The sequence below is a fragment of the Trachypithecus francoisi genome, unplaced genomic scaffold (assembly GCF_009764315.1).
Source record: "Trachypithecus francoisi isolate TF-2019V2 unplaced genomic scaffold, Tfra_2.0 Contig01579, whole genome shotgun sequence".
NCBI lineage: Eukaryota > Metazoa > Chordata > Mammalia > Primates > Cercopithecidae > Trachypithecus > Trachypithecus francoisi.
This window is the reverse complement of record NW_022681442.1, coordinates 15,961,393-15,981,975: the sequence shown is the minus strand read 5'-3', so window position 1 is coordinate 15,981,975 and position 20,583 is coordinate 15,961,393. Positions and strand designations below refer to the sequence as shown.

Here is a 20,583-nt window from a genome sequence, read left to right as displayed (position 1 = left end):
GTTCATCCATGTTGTAGCAGGTGTCAGAGGTCATGCTTTACCTTTGGCTTCTTGATTATTTAATAGTAATTCCAAACCTGTGGGGTTCTCTGAAGATCTAAGAAATTTAATGTAAGGGGTATGTCTGACTCACAATTTGAGAGTGAATAATATTCCTCCACAGTATTGTCCATAGTGTCATACACTTATGTCCAGATTAGCCACAATTCTCGTTTGCTTCTCTTTTTGCCATTTTCTCCTTCAATTTCCAGCAATCTCAAGTGCTTTCCAATGTCCCAGCTTTGTTTTACTTTCTACTATCTTGTCCACTTGAAGTCAAGAAACCAGAAAAGTGTTCTGTGAAGCTTAAGTATGCAAAACTGTCATGAGAGGCATCACTAAGAATGCTTATAATGTCATTTTGTGTAACCCTCTTTAATTAAATATGTATTCACGTGGGAATAATCTCTGAAATTATTATGTATTATTGGGCAAGGCTTATTCTATAAGAAAATAATAATAAAAAGTAGATACCTTAACTACTTATACATTTCCTACATTTTGAAAAATAGATTTAATTTTAACTCACTATCCATCACTTCTAGCCAGTGCTTTCATGTGAACAATTTCTAAACAGGTTTCTGTATAACATTATTTTGCCAAACTTACCCATATCTAACAAACAATGTTCTAAATCACTGATTTTATCACTTACTGGAATAACTACAGTGTCACTTTTTCAGTACAGCTTTTTAAACCCTAAATGCTTTTTATATGGCTTTAGTTATGGTACCATATAATTCAGCATTGCCTAAACTTGGAATTGATAGAGAATGAACTAAAAGTTTAAAAAGAGTTTTATAGTTTTTTTATATCAATTGGAAATTTTGTGTGACGTTTTAGCAACAACAGTTATGCTCATATTAATCTCATCCAGCATAAGGTACACATAATTAAGAAGAGGCAATTTCAAGAGAAAATAAAGATTTAAGCCTCCTCAAGGGTATACTGTTTTCACCATGCTTCACTTTCATTAAAAAGTGACTTTTTGGATCCATTTCATTCATAGTAAAAGAAATCCACTCCTCAGAGCATGTCCTTTTTTTGAGTTCCCAGTCCTCTGGGTGAAGATGAAGATGAAGAAAAAGAAGAAAAAGAATATACCCTGTACTACACCTAATAATGATAGCAACACTACAATTATAAGCACTATGGGCTGAAACCAAAGTTTTTTCCAGAAATACTTCATTTAATGCTTACATGACCTTCTTGAGGGAAGTAATTACATCCCCATTTTAGAGATTAGAAAAGTAATTTTTGGAAAGGAAAAGTAATTTCCCCCTAATCAATCAGTCTGTACATTACAGACCTACTATTTCAATCTAAGGTTATCTGACCCTTCACTCATTCTTTTCATTGCTTCATGAAAATGATTTACTGTATATGAAACCGTTATTGGATTCAAGTGTGGTTTGTTTATTATGATGACATAAATCAACATTTGCTACCAGATATCTGCCTTCAATATCCAGATTTTCCTTAGGACTACATTGTGTATATTTGGAAGTATATTTTGTATACCACAACTGGACAATATAATGTATTGAATAGTCCCTATCTGCATGCTGACATAAAAGCATTCTGCATTTATTGCTACAGTCAAAGAGTTACTCAGTTTGTTTTCTGGCCTTTCATTTAATTTATGCCAACTCTGTATTCACTTATATCTTAAAAGAAATAGGAAAATCTCAATATATTTGACAGTTTTGTGGCATGTACTGCAGAAAGGTTCTTAACAGCTTGTCAATAGAATTCAGTATTATTTGATAATCAATAGAAAATAAGTTAACTTCCTTCTTATATTCATGGCCATTTTTGAATATCACTATGATGCCTAGTGTAATAGCCTTCTGATTTACTCTATGTATTTAAAATCCAAGGTTTTATTTTTCTTTGACTACTTCAAATTCTTAGATACTTTCTCCACAATATTACTGTGTACTAGTCTAAAAAAATGCATGGCAATCACTCAACCTTATTAAAACAAATTTTATTTTACATGCTCTTTCAAGATGATCATTCTTCTTGAAATCTTATTTGCCTCCTGGAAACTGTGACAATATCATTTGATGGATATGGAACACTGTTAAGAGTTCTTCATAGAGACTAAGCTGTTCTTCCATGTAGGGAAATCGTTAAGAGTAAATGTTATTTGGAGGTATAAGATTGGGGCTTATATGTCTGTCAAATGGAATGGCCATCACACTTCATCCAGCAGCCTTTGCTTTTTATGATGTTCCTTATTTCTCCTGCTATTCATCAGGGAAAGGCCATTTCCTTGTCAGTTTCCCCTAAGACTGTTACATCAGAAAAGGGGAATTTACTTGCTTCCGTATTTACTTTCTCCTAGGAGCCACTCAGAAAATTGGTACTATATTTTCTATTAGCTTAACTGCTTTATCATATTTAGAAAAATGGTAAAACTAAGGAATTAATATATTATCTCTCTCTCTTACTGCGTTTCACTAGCTAGATCTTAGCAGTATAGATTTTTCTGCAAGTCTTTATGGAGAATATTTAAAATAAGCATAATACACTAAGTATCTGAAGCTAAACTTACCCATTATGACCATCATTCTTTGCCTTTCCACAGGAACAAATAGTTGTAAATATACAACTATTGCAACTGTTTGAAAATCACAAATAACATTTAAAGAAATCTCTTAGGCATATTTCCCTGAAATTAAATGGAAAGAGTCCGTACTCCACTAATGAATGACAAGAAGCGGGTTGACTGACATAAAATTAAATTCTCAGTGTTTCTCTGTATAACTGTGTAAACAATATGATCTGCTGTTTTATTTTATTTTATTTTTTTGGAGTAGGTTCATCATTTTTACCTGAAAGTTTTAGTTTATTTAGTTTTTCCCACTAGAAAATATCGGTGTAATAATAAAAATATACACCTAAGAAGAAGTCTTTCCACAAAATAATCTTACATTGTTATAAAATTGCTTGGGACTAATCCAAACCTGTATCATTTAAACCTAGCAAAAAGAATCAAAATACAAATATCAAATTTAAACCAAGCTTAGTCTACAACTAATTAAAGAGGATCCAAATAAAAATATTAAATTATAGGAGCCTCTGGCTTACATACAAAAGACCAAATTACAATAGAGAAGATAAATGTGGAACTTGATATCTACCTTTGAATTTATTACACATTTTCTTTATTAAAATGTATAAATGGCATCTACATATATTCAGTTGAATATTTGCAAAATGTGTAGAGTTTAAGGAATAAAGCAGGCATAATTAAATCAGAGTGTAATTTTTATTTTTTAACGTTAATATTTTCTTTTCTGGTAGTCGAACAAAAATCTGGATATATCAATTAATGCATCAAACAACTTTAATCTCAACATTACGTGGTCTGTCGGTTCAACAGGTAAAAAAATGTTGATATCATATCTCTTTTACGTGTGTTCCTATCTGGAAGTTGTTCTAACATGATCTACTGTTAATTAAATGAAGTTTAAAAAATATATGCCATAATTATTTTGCTGTTACTGATAAAAATAATAAGTAGAAAAATGAATAGAGCTTCATTATTTTGTTAACTTTCTCCTTTATTCAATTAAAATTAGATTGGTAACAAATACTAGACACTAAATTAAATTTTTAAATGGCAGTGTTATAAAATGTGATTTTAATTTAGATAAATTGTTTCTTTAATGACTAAAGAGACTGAAATTTCCCTGTAATCCCAGCACTTTGGGAGGCCGACGCGGGCGGATCACGAGGTCAGGAGATCGAGACCATCCTGGCTAACACAGTGAAACCCCATCTCTACTAAAAAAAATTACAAAAAAACGAGCCGGGCGAGGTGGCGGGCGCCTGTAGTCCCAGCTACTCGGGAGGCTGAGGCAGGAGAATGGCGTAAACCCGGGAGGTGGAGCTTGCAATGAGCCGAGATCCGGCCACTGCACTCCAGCCTGGGCGACAGAGCAAGACTCTATCTCAAAAAAAAAAAAAAAAAAAAAAAAAAGAGACTGAAATTTCAATTATTTGTTTTGCTACTGAAACTATAAATTTTAATTATTAATCTTAATATTTATATAAAACAATGAAATTCTGTGCGTGCTGATTAAAGTAAACATCTATTATTGTCAAGTTTAGAACATATAATCCCTCTTGTCAGCTTCAGTGCTCAGAGGAGTTAAAAAACTGATACATAATATGTGTTTCATAATAAGGTTAGTAAATTTAAATTACTGGCTTAAAAAGTATATCTGAGAAGCTATTAAAATTTTTATGTTGAATTATGAAATGTATTCTTACCTTAATTTTATTTTTACTTTTATTCTAAAAATTTTATTGGCATCTGTTTTCTATATCAAAGGTATACTGTTGCATAGATGTGCTGGAAATTGTTTCCTTTTTATAGAAAATTTATGAATTCTTAGAAATTTATATTTGGCTTCTGAAAATTAAGTCATTATGCTATTTTAATATGTAGAATATTAATTCAAGAATTAAGAGATCTTTTGCAATTCTAGAACTTATATATTACATTCAAAAATGAAAATTCAGGCAAATAGGCATTTTGTTACTATTAGTGCCAAACATACAGTAAAATGTTGGCACTGTAGGTTTCATTAAGGAAAAAATTGATAATAACCTGTCCGGTTAATTTGAAAGTTATTTCTGACCAGTAAAAAAACTGTAAGGGTTTAAAAATGTGTCTACAAAAATGTCTATAATACACTTCTAATCACTTTAGAACAATAATTTTAGTATGCAAGAAATCACATGTTCTTTCAGATTCCCAGTCCAAATCTCAGAAATTTTTATTTATCAGATTTGGAGATGAAGTCATGGAATCTGCATTTTATAAAAGCACATAAGGTGATTATGTAATAAGTGGTTAGTTAATTCAATTACGCAGTATACTAATTCTACTTATTTTTACTATTCATTAAAGTGAAAGTTTGCTAAGATTGTTGTAAATGCTTTGTTCTATTTTACTAACTTCAGTAAATATTTACTGAGGACTCAATATGTGTTTAACTAATTGAGCATTTAGCTCATGTTTTAAATTATGGCCTCCACCCAATTTATTTAAAGCAGTGATGGTTCAATTTGTGGTAAGACAAATAAATTGATTTTTTCCCCATTTTTAAATTGGATTGAGACACACGAAAATATGGTCTGATTTCTTTTGAAATGCTCTGTAGCATTGTAAACAGAATGAGCTAGTTTCTAGAGCCACATATACCTGAGTCCCAAAGAAGAGTTTACTGCTTAGTAGCTATAAACTTGGGGCAAGTGCTTTAATCTTTCTGAGGCTCAGGTTGAAATCTGAAAAATGGAGGTGATAATACTTCTGGGATATTATTGGTTTTGAAAAAGAATATAAAGTCTCTAAGCCAGTGCCTAGTACATAGCACTTAATCAGTGGTAGCATTTTTAAAAATAATTTTTATACTAAATTTATTTCCATTATATTTATGGCAAACTGATTTTCTTTAATTCAAAATTATAAGCATGAGTATGTTTTGATAATTGTATTTTTATAAGAGCAATTATAAAAAACTAAGTATAATATGCATGTTTAAATTCATAAAGATATTTCCTAATATTAATTATTTAAATTATTTACATTTTAGCTGGAACAATATCTGGGGAAGAGACTCCTATAGTTTCCAAGAATAATATAAAGGAATACAGAGATAGTTTTTCCTATGAAAAATTTAACTTTAGAAGCAATCCTAACATTACATTCTATGTGTACGTCAGCAACTTTTCCTGGCCTATTAAAATACAGGTAAGTGTTAAGAGTATTTACTTCTAATGACCATTATATCATTAAGAAAAGAATGATGATTTTGTCCAAAGTGATGATATTTATACATTTCTTGACTAATACAAAAACATGTATTGACCTTTGATAAATAAAGGTCTGCGAATGTCTGTGATGATGAATTTCTCCAAAAAAACCCTCATGGAACCAACAAACGCTATACTTAAATTTTCAATGATTATTATATGCTAAGCAGTGCATCCAGGTGAAATATTTTGATTTTCTGATTAATTCTGTACTTTAACTGAGGGTTAAATACTGTTCTCATATAACCCCTCTTGAAATTATTTTCTGTGTTTGAGTAATCTTCTTTTTACTTTAGCATATTCTGCAAATAATCTGATCTTTCATTAAAGATTTTGAGTTAGCAGTATTTAAGTTACCTCTTTAAGTAATTACCTGTCATCATTAATTTCCTAATCTATACTATATATGTGTTTTACTTTTCATTTTTGTTATGGTTAGAGGTAGGCTACTGAAGACTTCAGATTTACTGCTAGGAAAGAATTGGAATATTCTTTCTATCTTGTAGTCAAGGTTTGTGTTCTTAATTTATGTTTTCATGAAAGAAAACCTATCTATTGGGATGTTGGGATTTGTTCATTCCTTTACAACTGATTGATTAGATTGAATTTACATTAGTTATTTGAATAGCTTATATATATCAATCCTTGTTCATGGCTTTTATGTTTTAAAAATCTTTTAAAGATTTTCAGATCATCCCTTCCCTATGTATTAGTAAATTACAGCATATGCTCTGTAACTAGAATTGTTTCCAGGTTTTATTTATATCAATTTCTTTGTGATTTGTGGAAAGAATGAGTGATTTTAAAAATAATATGTTTACTGGAAAAATTTTTTATTTTTATTTTTAAGGTTGATGTAACACTTAAATTATGGTAATTATTCAACTGTTCAAGAAATATGAGTATAAATTACTATTCAGTACATGTTTTAGAATTAATTTGAGAAATTTACTTCTTCATTGTGTAGTGATTTAGAAGATGATATAGTCAGAAAAATGCCATAAATATTTGTTTTTAAAATTTTAACGTTGAGGATGTATAATTTTATTTCCTAAGATTCATAGAGAAATATTTATCAAATTTCACTTCATTTATTCACTTATGATTGAAATGGAAAAGGGTTCATCTATAGAACTTACTAATTAGTTATTAAAATTGACATGGTTATATTTTAAATTGCTTCCTGTCCTTTACTTCTTGTTTATATAATTTTGAAAAAACCATTACATAGTTATTTTAGAATGTTCTTGAATACTTAATGGCTAGGAATTAACTTTCTACATTGGGTTTTTTTGAGAACTTACTCTTCTGGAAGCGAAATCAAAATTTGTGTAATGAGGTTGAAATACTCCACTCTCTCAAAATAATACAGCGTGGAAAATAATTGAGATGGACAAGATACGTAGTCCTAATTTCTCCTCGTTATTAAACTCATTATATTATGCCTAAGGAATATGTTATATTAAAGCATAGAAGTATTAATACATGTGTTTATTCATAAGACTATAATAAACTTTAAATTACAATATTAAACAAAACACAGTAAAATTATTTTAATTATGATTTTAAATACTGGCAGCCATCATTGTACTCCCTTTCAGTAAGTTCATAAGTTTTTTGGATTCCACCTATAAGTGATATCATGCAATATTTGTCTTTTTGTGACTGACTTGTTTATTTAGCATAATGTCCTTCAGTTTCTTCTGTGTTGTCACAAATAGCAAGATTTTCTACTTTTTAAAGGCTGAATAATATTCCATTGTTATGTGTGTGTATGTATGCATATAAATATATACATATTATGTATATGAAACATATAGATATAAATCACAATTTTTTAATGCTTTCATCTATCCATGGACACAGCTTTTCTGTATCTTGGCTATTGGAAATAATGTTGCAAAGAATGTGAGAGTGCAGCTATATCTCTGAGATACTGATTTCATTTACTTTGAACATATCCCCAGTAGTGGGATTGCTGGATCATTGGTAGTTTTCTTTTTAATTTTTGGGGGAATCTTCATACAGCTTTACTTAATGGCTATACCAGTTTACATTCCACCAACTGTGTGTAAGAATTTCCCTTGCTCCACATCCATTCTAACATTTGTTATCTTTTGCATTTTTGATAATGGCCATCATAACAGCTGTGAGGTGATATGTCATTGTGGTTTTGATTTGCATTTCTTTGATGATTAGCAATGCTGAGCACCATTTCATATGCCTATTGGTCATTTGTATGTCTTCTTTGGAGAAATGTGTAATCAGGTCCTTTGCCCATTTTTTATATTAGGTTTTTGTTTTCTTGCTATTGAGTTTCATGAGTTTCTTACATATTTTGGATGTTAACTTCTTATTGAATACATCATTTGCAAATATTTTTTTTTCTATTCTGTAGGTTGCGTTTTCAGTTTGTTGTTTCCTTTGCTGTGCAAGGAAGCTTTTTTTAGTTTGATGCAGTCCCACTTGTTTATATTTGCTTTTGTTGCCTCCACTTTTGGTATTATATCCAAAAAAAAAAAATGATTGATAAGGCCAATGTCAAGGAGTTTAGTCCTTTTATTCTGTTTAGGATTTTTATAATTACAGGTCTTTTATTTACATCTTTAATCCATTTTGAGTTGATTTTTGTATATGGTATAAAGTAAGAATCCAATTTCATCTTCTGCATATAGATATCCCAGTGTTACCAATACCATTTACTGAAGAGACTGTGTTTCCCTCACTGTTTATTCCTGGCACTGAGTCAAAGATCAGGTGACCCTGTCTATGGGTTTATTTCTAGGCTCTCTATTCTGCTCCACTGGTATTAGTGTATTTTTATGCCAGCAACTTCCTGTTTTGATTACTATAGATTCATTATATAGTTTGAAATCAGTAAGTATGATGCCTCCAGCTTTGTTCTTCTTTCACAAAATTTCTTAGACAATTTGCAGTCTTTTGTGGTTCTTTTTGAATTTTAGAATTTTTTCTATTTCTGTGAAAAATGTCATTGGAATTTTGATAGCAATTGTATTGACTCTGTAGAACACTTTGGGTAGTGTGGCCATTTAAACAATGTTAATTCTTCCAATCAATGAACAGGATATTTTTCCATTTATTTTTGATGTTTTCAATTTCTTTCATAAAATTACTTCATAATTTTCAGTGTACAGGCCTTTCATTTCCTTGGTTAAACTTATTCTTAAGTATTTTATTCTTTTTGTTGCTCTTGTAAATATGATTGTTTACTTAACTTCTGATTTGGAGAGTTCATTGTTAATGTATAGAATTGCAACAGATTTTGTACGTTGATTTTGTATCCTGCAACTTTACTGAGTTTTTATTTTTTTAACAGTTTATTGATGGAGTGTCTAGGGTTTCTTGTGTATGAGAACATGTCTCTGCAAACAGAGACAGGTTTTCTTCTTCTTTTCCAATTTGGATGCCTTTTATTTTTCCTCGTCTAATTGCTTTGTCTAGGGCTACTAGTCCTATGTTGAATAGAAGTAGTGAAACTGGGCATTCTTTTTTCTTTCCTAAAATTAGAGGAAAAACCTTCTGCATCTTGCCATTGTGTAGGATGTTAGCTATTGGCTTGTTGTGTATGTTCTTTATTGTGTTGACATACATTCTACTTAAACCTAATTTGTTAGAAGTTTTTATCATGAAACAGTGTTAAGCTTTGTCAAATGCTTTTTCAGCATCTATTGAGATGATCATATAATTTTTGTCCTTCATTCTGTTAATGTGGTATATCACATTTTGATTCACATAATGTTGAGCCATCCATGCATTCCTGGGATAAATCCCACTTGATCATGTTTTATGATACTTATAATGTACTGTTGAATCAAATGTAGTTGGCTAGCATTTTGTTGAGGATATTTGCATTTATGTTCATCAAGGACGGTGGCCTATAATTTTTCTTTTTTTTCCATCTTCCCTATGGTAAGCTGTGGTACAATAGTATTCATTTTTATTTATTTGTTTGCTTTCCCTCTTACTGTTACTATTTTATTTATTTTTTAAAGAACAGGATACAGCATTATTAACTATAGTCACCATGTTCTGCAATAGAAATTTTCAATTTAATCCACCTATTTAACTAAAATTTTGTGTCCTTTTACCAACATCTCTGAAATGGCATTGATTTTCTTTTCTTGTAGTCTCCTTGTCTGACTTGGGTGTCAGGGAAATGCTGGCCTTACAGCATAAGTTTGGAAGTGTTCACTCTACTTCATCTTTTCAGAAGAGTTTGAGATGACTTGTTGTTAATGCTTTAAATGTTTGTTAGAATTCACCAGTAAAGCCATCTATTCCTGGGCTTTTCTTTTTTTTTTTTTTTTTTGAGACGGAGTCTCGCTCTGTCGCCTGGGCTGGAGTGCAGTGGCCGGATCTCAGCTCACTGCAAGCTCCGTCTCCCGGGTTTACGCCATTCTCCTGCCTCAGCCTCCCGAGTAGCTGGGACTACAGGCGCCCGCCACCTCGCCCGGCTCGTTTTTTTGTATTTTTTAGTAGAGACGGGGTTTCACTCTTAGCCAGGATGGTCTCAATCTCCTGACCTCGTGATCCGCCCATCTCGGCCTCCCAAAGTGCTGGGATTACAGGCTTGAGCCACAGCGCCCGGCCTATTCCTGGGCTTTTCTTTGTTGGAAAGCTTTTTATAACTGATTTAATCATCTTAAGTTATTTTTGGTGTGATCAAGTTTTCTATTTTTACATGATTCAGTCTTGGCAAGTTGTAGTTTTCTAGGAATTTATTCATTTTTTTCTAAGTTATATAATTTTTTAGAATACAATTCCCTACAGTCATTTCTTATGACCTTTTGGTATCTATGGTGTCAGTTGTAATGTGTCCTTATATATTTATAATTTGTTTAAGTCATGTCTCTTTTTTCTTTGTTAGTCCTGTGCAAGGTTTGTCAATTTTTTAAATTGTTTTAAAAACCAACTGCTTGTTTACCTTTTCTATTGTTTTTCTATTCTGTATTTCATTTATTTCTACCATGATCTTTATTATTTCCTTCCTTCTGCTAACTTTGGGCTTCATGGTTTAACAGTTCTATTGCCATTTATTGTAAGGTAGATCTAGTGGTCATGAACTTCTTCAGCCTTATCAGTTTTTATGTCTCCTTCATTTCTGAAGGGCAGTATTGCCAGGTAAGGTATTCTTGGTTGGCAGTACTTTTCTTTCAGCACTTTAAATATATCATCTCACTCCTCACCTGTGAGGTTTCTGCTGAGAAATCTGTTGATATTCTTAGAAGTATTGTCTTACATGCGATGGGTCACCTTTATCTTCTGCAATTTTCTTTTTGAGTTTTTTCTATCGGATTATGATGTGTCTTAGTGAAGTCCTTTTTAGATTTAATCAGTTTAGTGATGTTCAGCTTCATGGATCTAGTCATCTGTATTTCTCATCAGATTTGGGAAGTTTTGAGCCATTATTTTCAAGTTAATAGATGCCTCGAGTTTAGGGACTGTTGTGGGTGAAATAGAGCAGGTATGGAAGGGAGATATAGAGGTTTTTAAGGGTATCACCAGGGATCTTGGTGGTGTTAGGACTCTTCAGTGTCTTGAGTCTGGTGGTGGATGCATACATTTTTAAAGCATCCACTAAGTAAAATCAAGTGCTATATAAACACAAAGTAATTATGGACAGTTTTCAGCACATTTTTTTTTTCAACAAGAAAAAAGCAAACACATTTTATTAGTTTTCCATGAATGTGGAGATCTTTTTTTTTTTTTTTTGTCATTCTACTGGTTTTTTTTATTATTATTATACTTTAAGTTCTAGGGTACATGTGCATAACGTGCAGGTTTGTTGCATATGTATACTTGTGCCATGTTGGTGTGCTGCACCCATCAACTCGTCAGCACCCATCAACTCGTCTTTTACATCAGGTATAACTCCCAATGCAATCCCTCCCCACTTCCCCCTCCCCATAATAGGCTCCGGTGTGTGATACTCCCCTTCCCGAGTCGAAGTGATCTCATTGTTCAGTTCCCACCTATGAGTGAGAATATGCGGTGTTTGGTTTTCTGTTCTTGCGATAGTTTGCTGAGAATGATGGTTTCCAGCTGCATCCATGTCCCTACAAAGGACACAAACTCATCCTTAAAGAACTATTTATTTTGTAATTATTCAAAAAGGGCTATTTTAGAAATTCTTGATTGTATCCCCAAATTTAAATTTCATTGTTTATCAATGCATGCAGCACATTTTGATAAACAATGAAATTTAAATTTGGGGATACAATCAAGAATTTCTAAAATAGCCCTTTTTGAATAATTATAAAATAAACAGTTCTTTAATACCCTGCTATCAAAGTGTAGACTGACTAACCAAAGGCTTTGACATCACCCAGGAGCATGTCAGAAAAGTAGAATTTTAGCCCTGTTGCCACTCAATGAGAACCTTCATTTTACCCAAATTCCCCCAGTGATAATGTGCACAGATGCTTGCAAATCATTTTGTAATAGAAAAACAGCACCACCAAAATCACTCCATTTCCTTAATTTGGAAACTGTCTATAGTGTTTTCAGTTATCTCTGTGAAGATATAAAATTGCTTGGAATTTGAGGATTGGCTTAAATTACGGTTCACAGCGTAACTCAATGAAATATTTAGTGTTCTTTTTCCACTTGCATCTAGATTAGTAGAGATATGATGTTTTTATTTTTTTTTCATTTTAATGAGTTTTGGAGATGATTGAAATTAGTTAATATCATAGTGAATAATCCTTGTCTTATTAAACTATTTTAATTATGCACTTTGCATCACTGTACATTAAAAAGCTTTCTTTTTTCCATTCTGTACATCAAAAATAGAAGATAATTTTAAGCAGAATTAAAGAGTCTTCACCCTTAATAGGAGCACCAATTTCTATATACAATAATTTGTAGTGAAAGAGAACAGAAAACAGAATCTAAGTATTATTAGAGACCAATTGTAAAATTCTAGAATATTTACACCTTTTTCAGTTACTGTCATGAAATGCTGCTATTATTTATATGCGTTATGTAATGTATTTTGAAAATTAGGCAGCTAATATGTAGCAAAACACCTTTAAACTATACTTATCAGTTTGTCAGTTATGATATCAGTAATGATGTTCTAGTTGTTATCAATGGAAGTAATCCAATGTCAATGGATTACTTCTTAATCGTTATAGTATTTAATTCTCTGTAGCATATCTCACTGATTTCTTTTCTCCATTTGGGATAATTGTTTCTTCAATTTCTGTTGTATTTTTCTTTCCCATATTTGTGGTTTCAATCAAGTTATTCATTCCTCTGAGCTTCAATTACCCAATCCATAAAACGAGGATTCCTAATAATACTTAATTATAGGGTTATTGTGATGATAATGTGAGATAGTTATGTGAAACAAAACTGTACCTATTACATTGTAATAATTGTTCTAAATTGTAAATAGATGATCATCATTTTCTTTTTCTTCATCATCACCATCAACATCATTGGTTTTTAAGATAGTTGTTTTTTTTTTAATCCTCTTATCATTTACCTCACGTGTTTAAAACCTTTGGTGATTTCCCATAATATTTAAGATAAATTTATTCCTTTATCTTTTACTTATCTATATTAGGTTGATTGCTTCAACCTTTGGAAATCACCAAAGGTTTTAAACAGGTGAGGTAAATGATCCTCATTTTATGGAGACAAAATATTTAGTTTAATTCACTCTTGTTTTACATCTTTCTATGGTAAGAGTTTAAATCGTTGATTTTAGAACTTTTCTTTTTTCTGATATACACTCTACAGCTCTATGCACTGCTTTGACCACATTTTACACGTTTTGGTATGTTGTATTTTCATTTTTATTTAGTCGAAAATATTTCCTAATTTTCCCTGTGATATTTTTTGATGCATAAGTTATTCTAAAATGTGTTATTTAATTCTCATATACTTAGGGATATTTCAGGGGTCTCCTTTTTATTAACTTCCAATGTAGCTTTCTCTATGGTCAGAGAAAAACTATGGTTTTAATCCTTTATAATTTTATTAAGGCTTGTTTTTGGCATATTTTTTGTTTTGCGGAAAATCCATGTGCCTAAAAAGCAAAGTGCCTTCTGCTCTTGTTATTCTTTTAATGTCAGTTGGATATTTATTTGACTGTTGTTCCATGTTGAGATTATTGCTGATTTTCTTTCTACTTTTTCTATCAATTACTGAGAATATTTTGGAAATTTCCAACTATTTTTGGTGATGTGTTTCTTTTTTGTAATATTGTCAGATTTTCTTCTTGTTTTTTGAAATTGTAGTCGTTTGTGCATATACATTTACAGAAGAGGTCCCTTTACTGACCCCTTTATTTTTATGAAATGTTCTTTTTTGTCTTTATTAAATCTATATACCAAACTACTTTCTGCTCTCCAAATATATGTCTTCTCTCATTGATTTCTTTTTGCTGGTTATTTTTACATTCTGTATTTTTTTTCTTTCAAATGACCTTTCTGGCCTTAACCTTATTTTCAACTCTTGCTTAGCCTTTGTCTAATTGTGAATATAACCTCCCTTATACCTAACTACTAGAAATTACTCTTTTCTTACAACTAGCATATTCTTCAGCTTATCATAGTTTATTTATATTTATTGTTTCCACTTATTTATCCCCTATTAGCCCTTAAACTCCTTTACAGAAGAAACTATATATATATATATATATTTGTGTTTTTAGTACTTAGCTGAGGTAGCTAAAGGAATAGTTTTTAAATTAAGAGATGAGTAGTATATTTCTCTGGAGAAAGGAATGTACAGATAAAATATGCTTTCTTATACTCTTAAAAAAGTTTAACTTGCAATGTAGTGTATTAGTACAATAAGAGATTTCTCCCTTATATTTACAAAAGTCACATAGGTTTCTTATTCAATAATAACCCAAATTCTTTGTTTTCCCAAAATGAAATTTTATAGTAAGTTGTTTTGTTAGTTAATATTTTTTTATAAGAAACAGAAATTGTGCATGACTAACAAACAGAAGGAAATGTATTCTTAGCATAAGGTGTTGCTAACAATATGAAAGGGAAGAATAAATCATCAGGTTTTCAATAAGCAGAAAGCTTTCGTTCCAGCAGTTTTCACCTGTGTGCATTAGTTAACATTCTTAACTGGGCATGCCTGCTGTATTGAATGAAATCTCGTGATTTCTCCAACCCATCCTATAAATATTCACTCAAGATCTAAATCTAAAATCTTAAGTGAATGAATCCAACTGGCAAATTTAGGACACCTGTCTAACTTCCTCCTTACCCATAATGGTGCAAGAAAAAAAAATTGTCCTGGAAAGTAGTTTTTAGGCTTCTATGCTAGAAGATATGGGACTTGGATTCACAACCCCAATAAGGAAAAAATCTGAAGAAATAATTCTTTGTTTGGTCAGGAGATATTTGGTGATCAAAAGTCAACAAATACTTGTTATCATGGATAACCTTGATAGAAGCATATTAATATCTAATAAATAAGAATATCTTTCTGAAATCAGTGTTTCCTTATTCTAGGGAATAAGAAATTGCACACTTGACTATAAAATAATGTAATTGATATTAAAGAAAGAAGGCTTCAGTTATTGTGATTTTTAAAAATATGCAATTAATCTGCTGCAAAGTGAATTATATGTAACATTTTCATCAATGCCAGTTCTAATGTAGATATTCTTATCTTGCTTCCAGGTTACAATTGTTTGCCTTCTCATTGTCAGTAAGCAGTAGGTATTAAGAACACGGGTTCTAAGTCAGACTACTACCTCAATTTGAAATTCTTAAATTACAAGTGATACGATTGAGAGGAAGGTTTTTGTTTGTTTTTTAAGTCACAGTCTTTCCATTTCTTCCTTTGTCAAATGGGAGATGATAATATTGCCTACCTTTATTAGTTTCTCTTGCTGTGTAGCAAGTTATCACAAGCTTATTAGGTTAAAACAAGAACTATTTATTATTTTATAGTGTCTGTTGGTCAGGAATCTGGGCATGAATTAACTGCCCTGTGTTCAACCCTGTCTTCAGGGTTTCACAAGGCTGAAATTATGGTCTGTTGAGGTACCGACTAGTCTGAGGCAGAAGTACTTCTTCCAAGGTCACTAGTTGTTGGCAGGGTTCAGTGCATTGAAGTTGTAGGTCTCAGGTTTTTCCAGTTACTGTTAGCCAGGGGCTCTTCTTAGCCCCTAGAAGATGGCCAATGTTCCCTGCCACATGGCCCTCTGTACAATATGACACTGTACTTCTTTTAGGCCAGTTATACAATCTGTTTTCCTTTAAATCTCTTTGTTCAGTCTGTTTTAATGGAGACTGATAAAATTCAACAATCATAGGAGTGACCATTCTACCACCTTTGGCATATAATGTAACCTAATCAAGGGAGTGAATTTTCCATTGTATTCACAGATTCCACCTTTATTTAAGGGAAAGGCTTTAACATATATTGAATTAAAATATTAGAAATGTGTATATGTTGGCGGAGCAAGATGGCCGAATAGGAACAGCTCCAGTCTCCAACTCCCAGAGCGAGCGACAAAGTCCGGTGATTTCTGCATTTTCAACTGAGGTACTGGGGTCATCTCACTAGGGAGTGCCGGACAATCGGTGCTGGTCAGCTGCTGCAGCCCAACCAGCGAGAGCTGAAGCAGGGCGAGGCATCGCCTCACCTGGGAAGCGCAAGGGGGAAGGGAATCCCTTTTCCTAGCCAGGGGAACTGAGACATACAACACCTGGAAAATCAGGTAACTCCCACCCCAATACTACGCTATAAGCAAACCGGCACACCAGGAGAATATATCCCATACCTGGCTGGAAGGGTCCCACGCCCACGGAGCCCCCCTCATTGCTAACACAGCAGTCTGCGATCTAACCGCAAGGCAGCAGCGAGGCTTGGGGAGGGGTGCCTGCCATTGCTGAGGCTTAAGTAGGTAAACAAAGCCTCTGGGAAGCTGGAACTGGGTGGAGCTCACAGCAGCTCAAGGAAACCTGCCTGTTTCTGTAGACTCCACCTCTGGGGACAGGGCAGAGTTAACAACAACAACAAAAGCAGCAGAAACCTTTGCAGACGCAAACGACTCTGTCTGACAGCTTAGAAGAGAGCAGTGGATCTCGCAACACGGAGGTTGAGATCTGAGAAGGGACAGACTGCCTGCTCAAGTGGGTCCCTGACCCCTGAGTAGCCTAACTGGGAGACATCCCCCACCAGGGGCAGTCTGACACCCCACACCTCACAGGGTGGAGTACACCCCTGAGAGGAAGCTTCCAAAGTAAGAATCAGACAGGTACACTCGCTGTTCAGCAATATTCTATCTTCCACAACCTCTGTTGCTGATACCCAGGCAAACAGGGTCTGGAGTGGAACTCAAGCAATCTCCAACAGACCTACAGCTGAGGGTTCTGACTGTTAGAAGGAAAACTATCAAACAGGAAGGACACCTATACCAAAACCCCATCAGTACGTCACCATCATCAAAGATCAGAGGCAGATAAAACCACAAAGATGGGGAAAAAACGGGGCAGAAAAGCTGGAAATTCAAAAAATAAGAGCACATCTCCTCCTGCAAAGGAGCGCAGCCCATCGCCAGCAACGGATCAAAGCTGGTCAGAGAATGACTTTGACGAGATGAGAGAAGAAGTCTTCAGTCCATCAAATTTCTCAGAGCTAAAGGAGGAATTACGTACCCAGCACAAAGAAACTAAAAATCCTGAAAAAAGAGTGGAAGAATTGACAGCTAGACTAATTAATGAAGAGAAAGTCATGAACGAAATGACAGAGATGAAAACCATGACACGAGAAATACATGACAAATACACAAGCTTCAGTAACCGACTCGATCAACTGGAAGAAAGAGTATCAGCGATTGAGGATCAAATGAATGAAACGAAGCAAGAAGAGAAACCAAAAGAAAAAAGAAGAAAAAGAAATGAACAAAGCCTGCAAGAAGTATGGGATTATGTAAAAAGACCAAATCTACGTCTGATTGGGGTGCCTGAAAGTGAGGGGGAAAATGGAACCAACTTGGAAAACACTCTTCAGGATATCATCCAGGAGAACTTCCCCAACCTAGTAGGGCAGGCCAACATTCAAATTCAGGAAATACAGAGAACACCACAAAGATACTCCTCCAGAAGAGCAACTCCAAGACACATAATTGCCAGATTCACCAAAGCTGAAATGAAGGAAAGAATCTTAAGGGCAGCCAGAGAGAAAGGTCGGGTTACCCACAAAGGGAAGCCCATCAGACTAACAGCAGATCTCTCGGCAGAAACACTCCAAGCCAGAAGAGAGTGGGGGCCAATATTAACTTTCTTAAAGAAAAGAATTTTCAACCCAGAATTTCATATCCAGCCAAACTAAGTTCCATAAGTGAAGGAGAAATAAAATCCTTTACAGATAAGCAAATGCTTAGAGACTTTGTCACCACCAGGCCTGCCTTACAAGAGACCCTGAAGGAAGCCCTAAACATGGAAAGGAACAAACGGTACCAGCCATTGCAAAAACATGCAAAAATATAAAGACCATCGAGGCTAGGAAGAAAGTGCATCAACTAACGAGCAAAATAACCAGTTAATATCATAATGGCTGGATCAAGGTCACACATAACAATATTAACCTTAAATGTTAATGGACTAAATGCTCCAATTAAAAGACACAGACTGGCAAACTGGATAAAGAGTCAAGACCCATCAGTCTGCTGTATTCAGGAGACCCATCTCACATGCAGAGACATACATAGGCTCAAAATAAAGGGATGGAGGAAGATCTACCAAGCAAATGGAGAACAAAAAAAAGCAGGGGTTGCAATCCTAGTCTCTGATAAAACAGACTTTAAACCATCAAAGATCAAAAGAGACAAAGAAGGCCATTACATAATGGTAAAGGGATCAATTCAACAGGAAGAGCTAACTCTCCTAAATATATATGCACCCAATACAGGAGCACCCAGATTCATAAAGCAAGTCCTTAGAGACTTACAAAGAGACTTAGACTCCCATACAATAATAATGGGAGACTTCAACACTCCACTGTCAACATTAGACAGATCAACCAGACAGAAAGTTAACAAGGATATCCAGGAATTGAACTCATCTCTGCACCAAGCGGACCTAATAGACATCTATAGAACTCTCCACCCCAAATCAACAGAATATACATTCTTCTCAGCACCACATCACACTTATTCCAAAATTGACCACATAATTGGAAGTAACGCACTCCTCAGCAAATGTAAAAGAACAGAAATTATAACAAACTGTCTCTCAGACCACAGTGCAATCAAACTAGAACTCAGGACTAAGAAACTCAATCAAAACTGCTCAACTACATGGAAATTGAACAACCTGCTCCTGAATGACTACTGGGTACATAACGAAATGAAGGCAGAAATAAAGATGTTCTTTGAAACCAATGAGAACAAAGATACAACATACCAGAATCTCTGGGACACATTTAAAGCAGTGTGTAGAGGGAAATTTATAGCACTGAATGCCCACAAGAGAAAGCAGGAAAGATCTAAAATTGACACTAACATCACAATTAAAAGAACTAGAGAGGCAAGAGCAAACACATTCAAAAGCTAGCAGAAGGCAAGAAATAACTAAGATCAGAGCAGAACTGAAGGAGATAGAGACACAAAAAACCCTCCAAAATATCAATGAATCCAGGAGTTGGCTTTTTGAAAAGATCAACAAAATTGACAGACTGCTAGCAAGACTAATAAAGAAGAAAAGAGAGAGGAATCAAATAGACGCAATAAAAAATGATAAAGGGGATATCACCACCGACCCCACAGAAATATAAACTAACATCAGAGAACACTATAAACGCCTCTACGCAAATCAACTAGAAAATCTAGAAGAAATGGATAATTTCCTGGACACTTACACTCTCCCAAGACTAAACCAGGAAGAAGTTGAATCCCTGAATAGACCAATAGCAGGCTCTGAAATTGAGGCAATAATCAATAGCGTATCCACCAAAAAAAGTCCAGGACCAGATGGATTCACAGCTGAATTCTACCAGAGGTACAAGGAGGAGCTGGTACCATTCCTTCTGAAACTATTCCAATCAATAGAAAAAGAGGGAATCCTCCCTAACTCATTTATGAGGTCAACATCATCCTGATATCAAAGCCTGGCAGAGACACAACAAAAAAAGAGAATTTTAGACCAATATCCCTGATGAACATCGATGCAAAAATCCTCAATAAAATACTGGCAAACGGGATTCAGCAGCACCTCAAAAAGCTTATCCACCATGATCAAGTGGGCTTCATCCCTGGGATGCAAGGCTGGTTCAACATTCGCAAATCAATAAACGTAATCAAGCATATAAACAGAACCAAAGACAAGAACCACATGATTATCTCAGTAGATGCAGAAAAGGCTTTTGACAAAATTCAACAGCCCTTCATGCTAAAAATGCTCAATAAATTCGGTATTGATGGAACGTACCTCAAAATAATAAGAGCTATTTATGACAAACCCACAGCCAATATCATACTGAATGGGCAAAAACTGGAAAAATTCCCTTTGAAAACTGGCACAAGACAGGGATGCCCTCTCTCACCACTCCTATTCAACATAGTGTTGGAAGTTCTGGCGAGGGGAATCAAGCAAGAGAAAGAAATCAAGGGTATCCAGTTAGGAAAAGAAGAAGTCAAATTGTCCCTGTTTGCAGATGACATGATTGTATATTTAGAAAACCCCATCGTCTCAGCCGAAAATCTCCTTA

At 33.9% G+C, this 20,583-nt stretch overlaps 1 protein-coding gene across 1 annotated transcript in view; it reads left to right on the top strand.

The window, feature by feature from the left end:
* Positions 1–20,583, top strand: part of ATRNL1 (attractin like 1) — an 852,984-nt gene that overhangs the window by 377,864 nt on the left and 454,537 nt on the right. The window contains exons 23-24 of the mRNA XM_033181738.1: positions 3,352–3,430; positions 5,652–5,809. Coding sequence (XP_033037629.1) covers positions 3,352–3,430; positions 5,652–5,809 — 237 coding nt within the window. The remainder of the gene's footprint in view (positions 1–3,351; positions 3,431–5,651; positions 5,810–20,583) is intronic.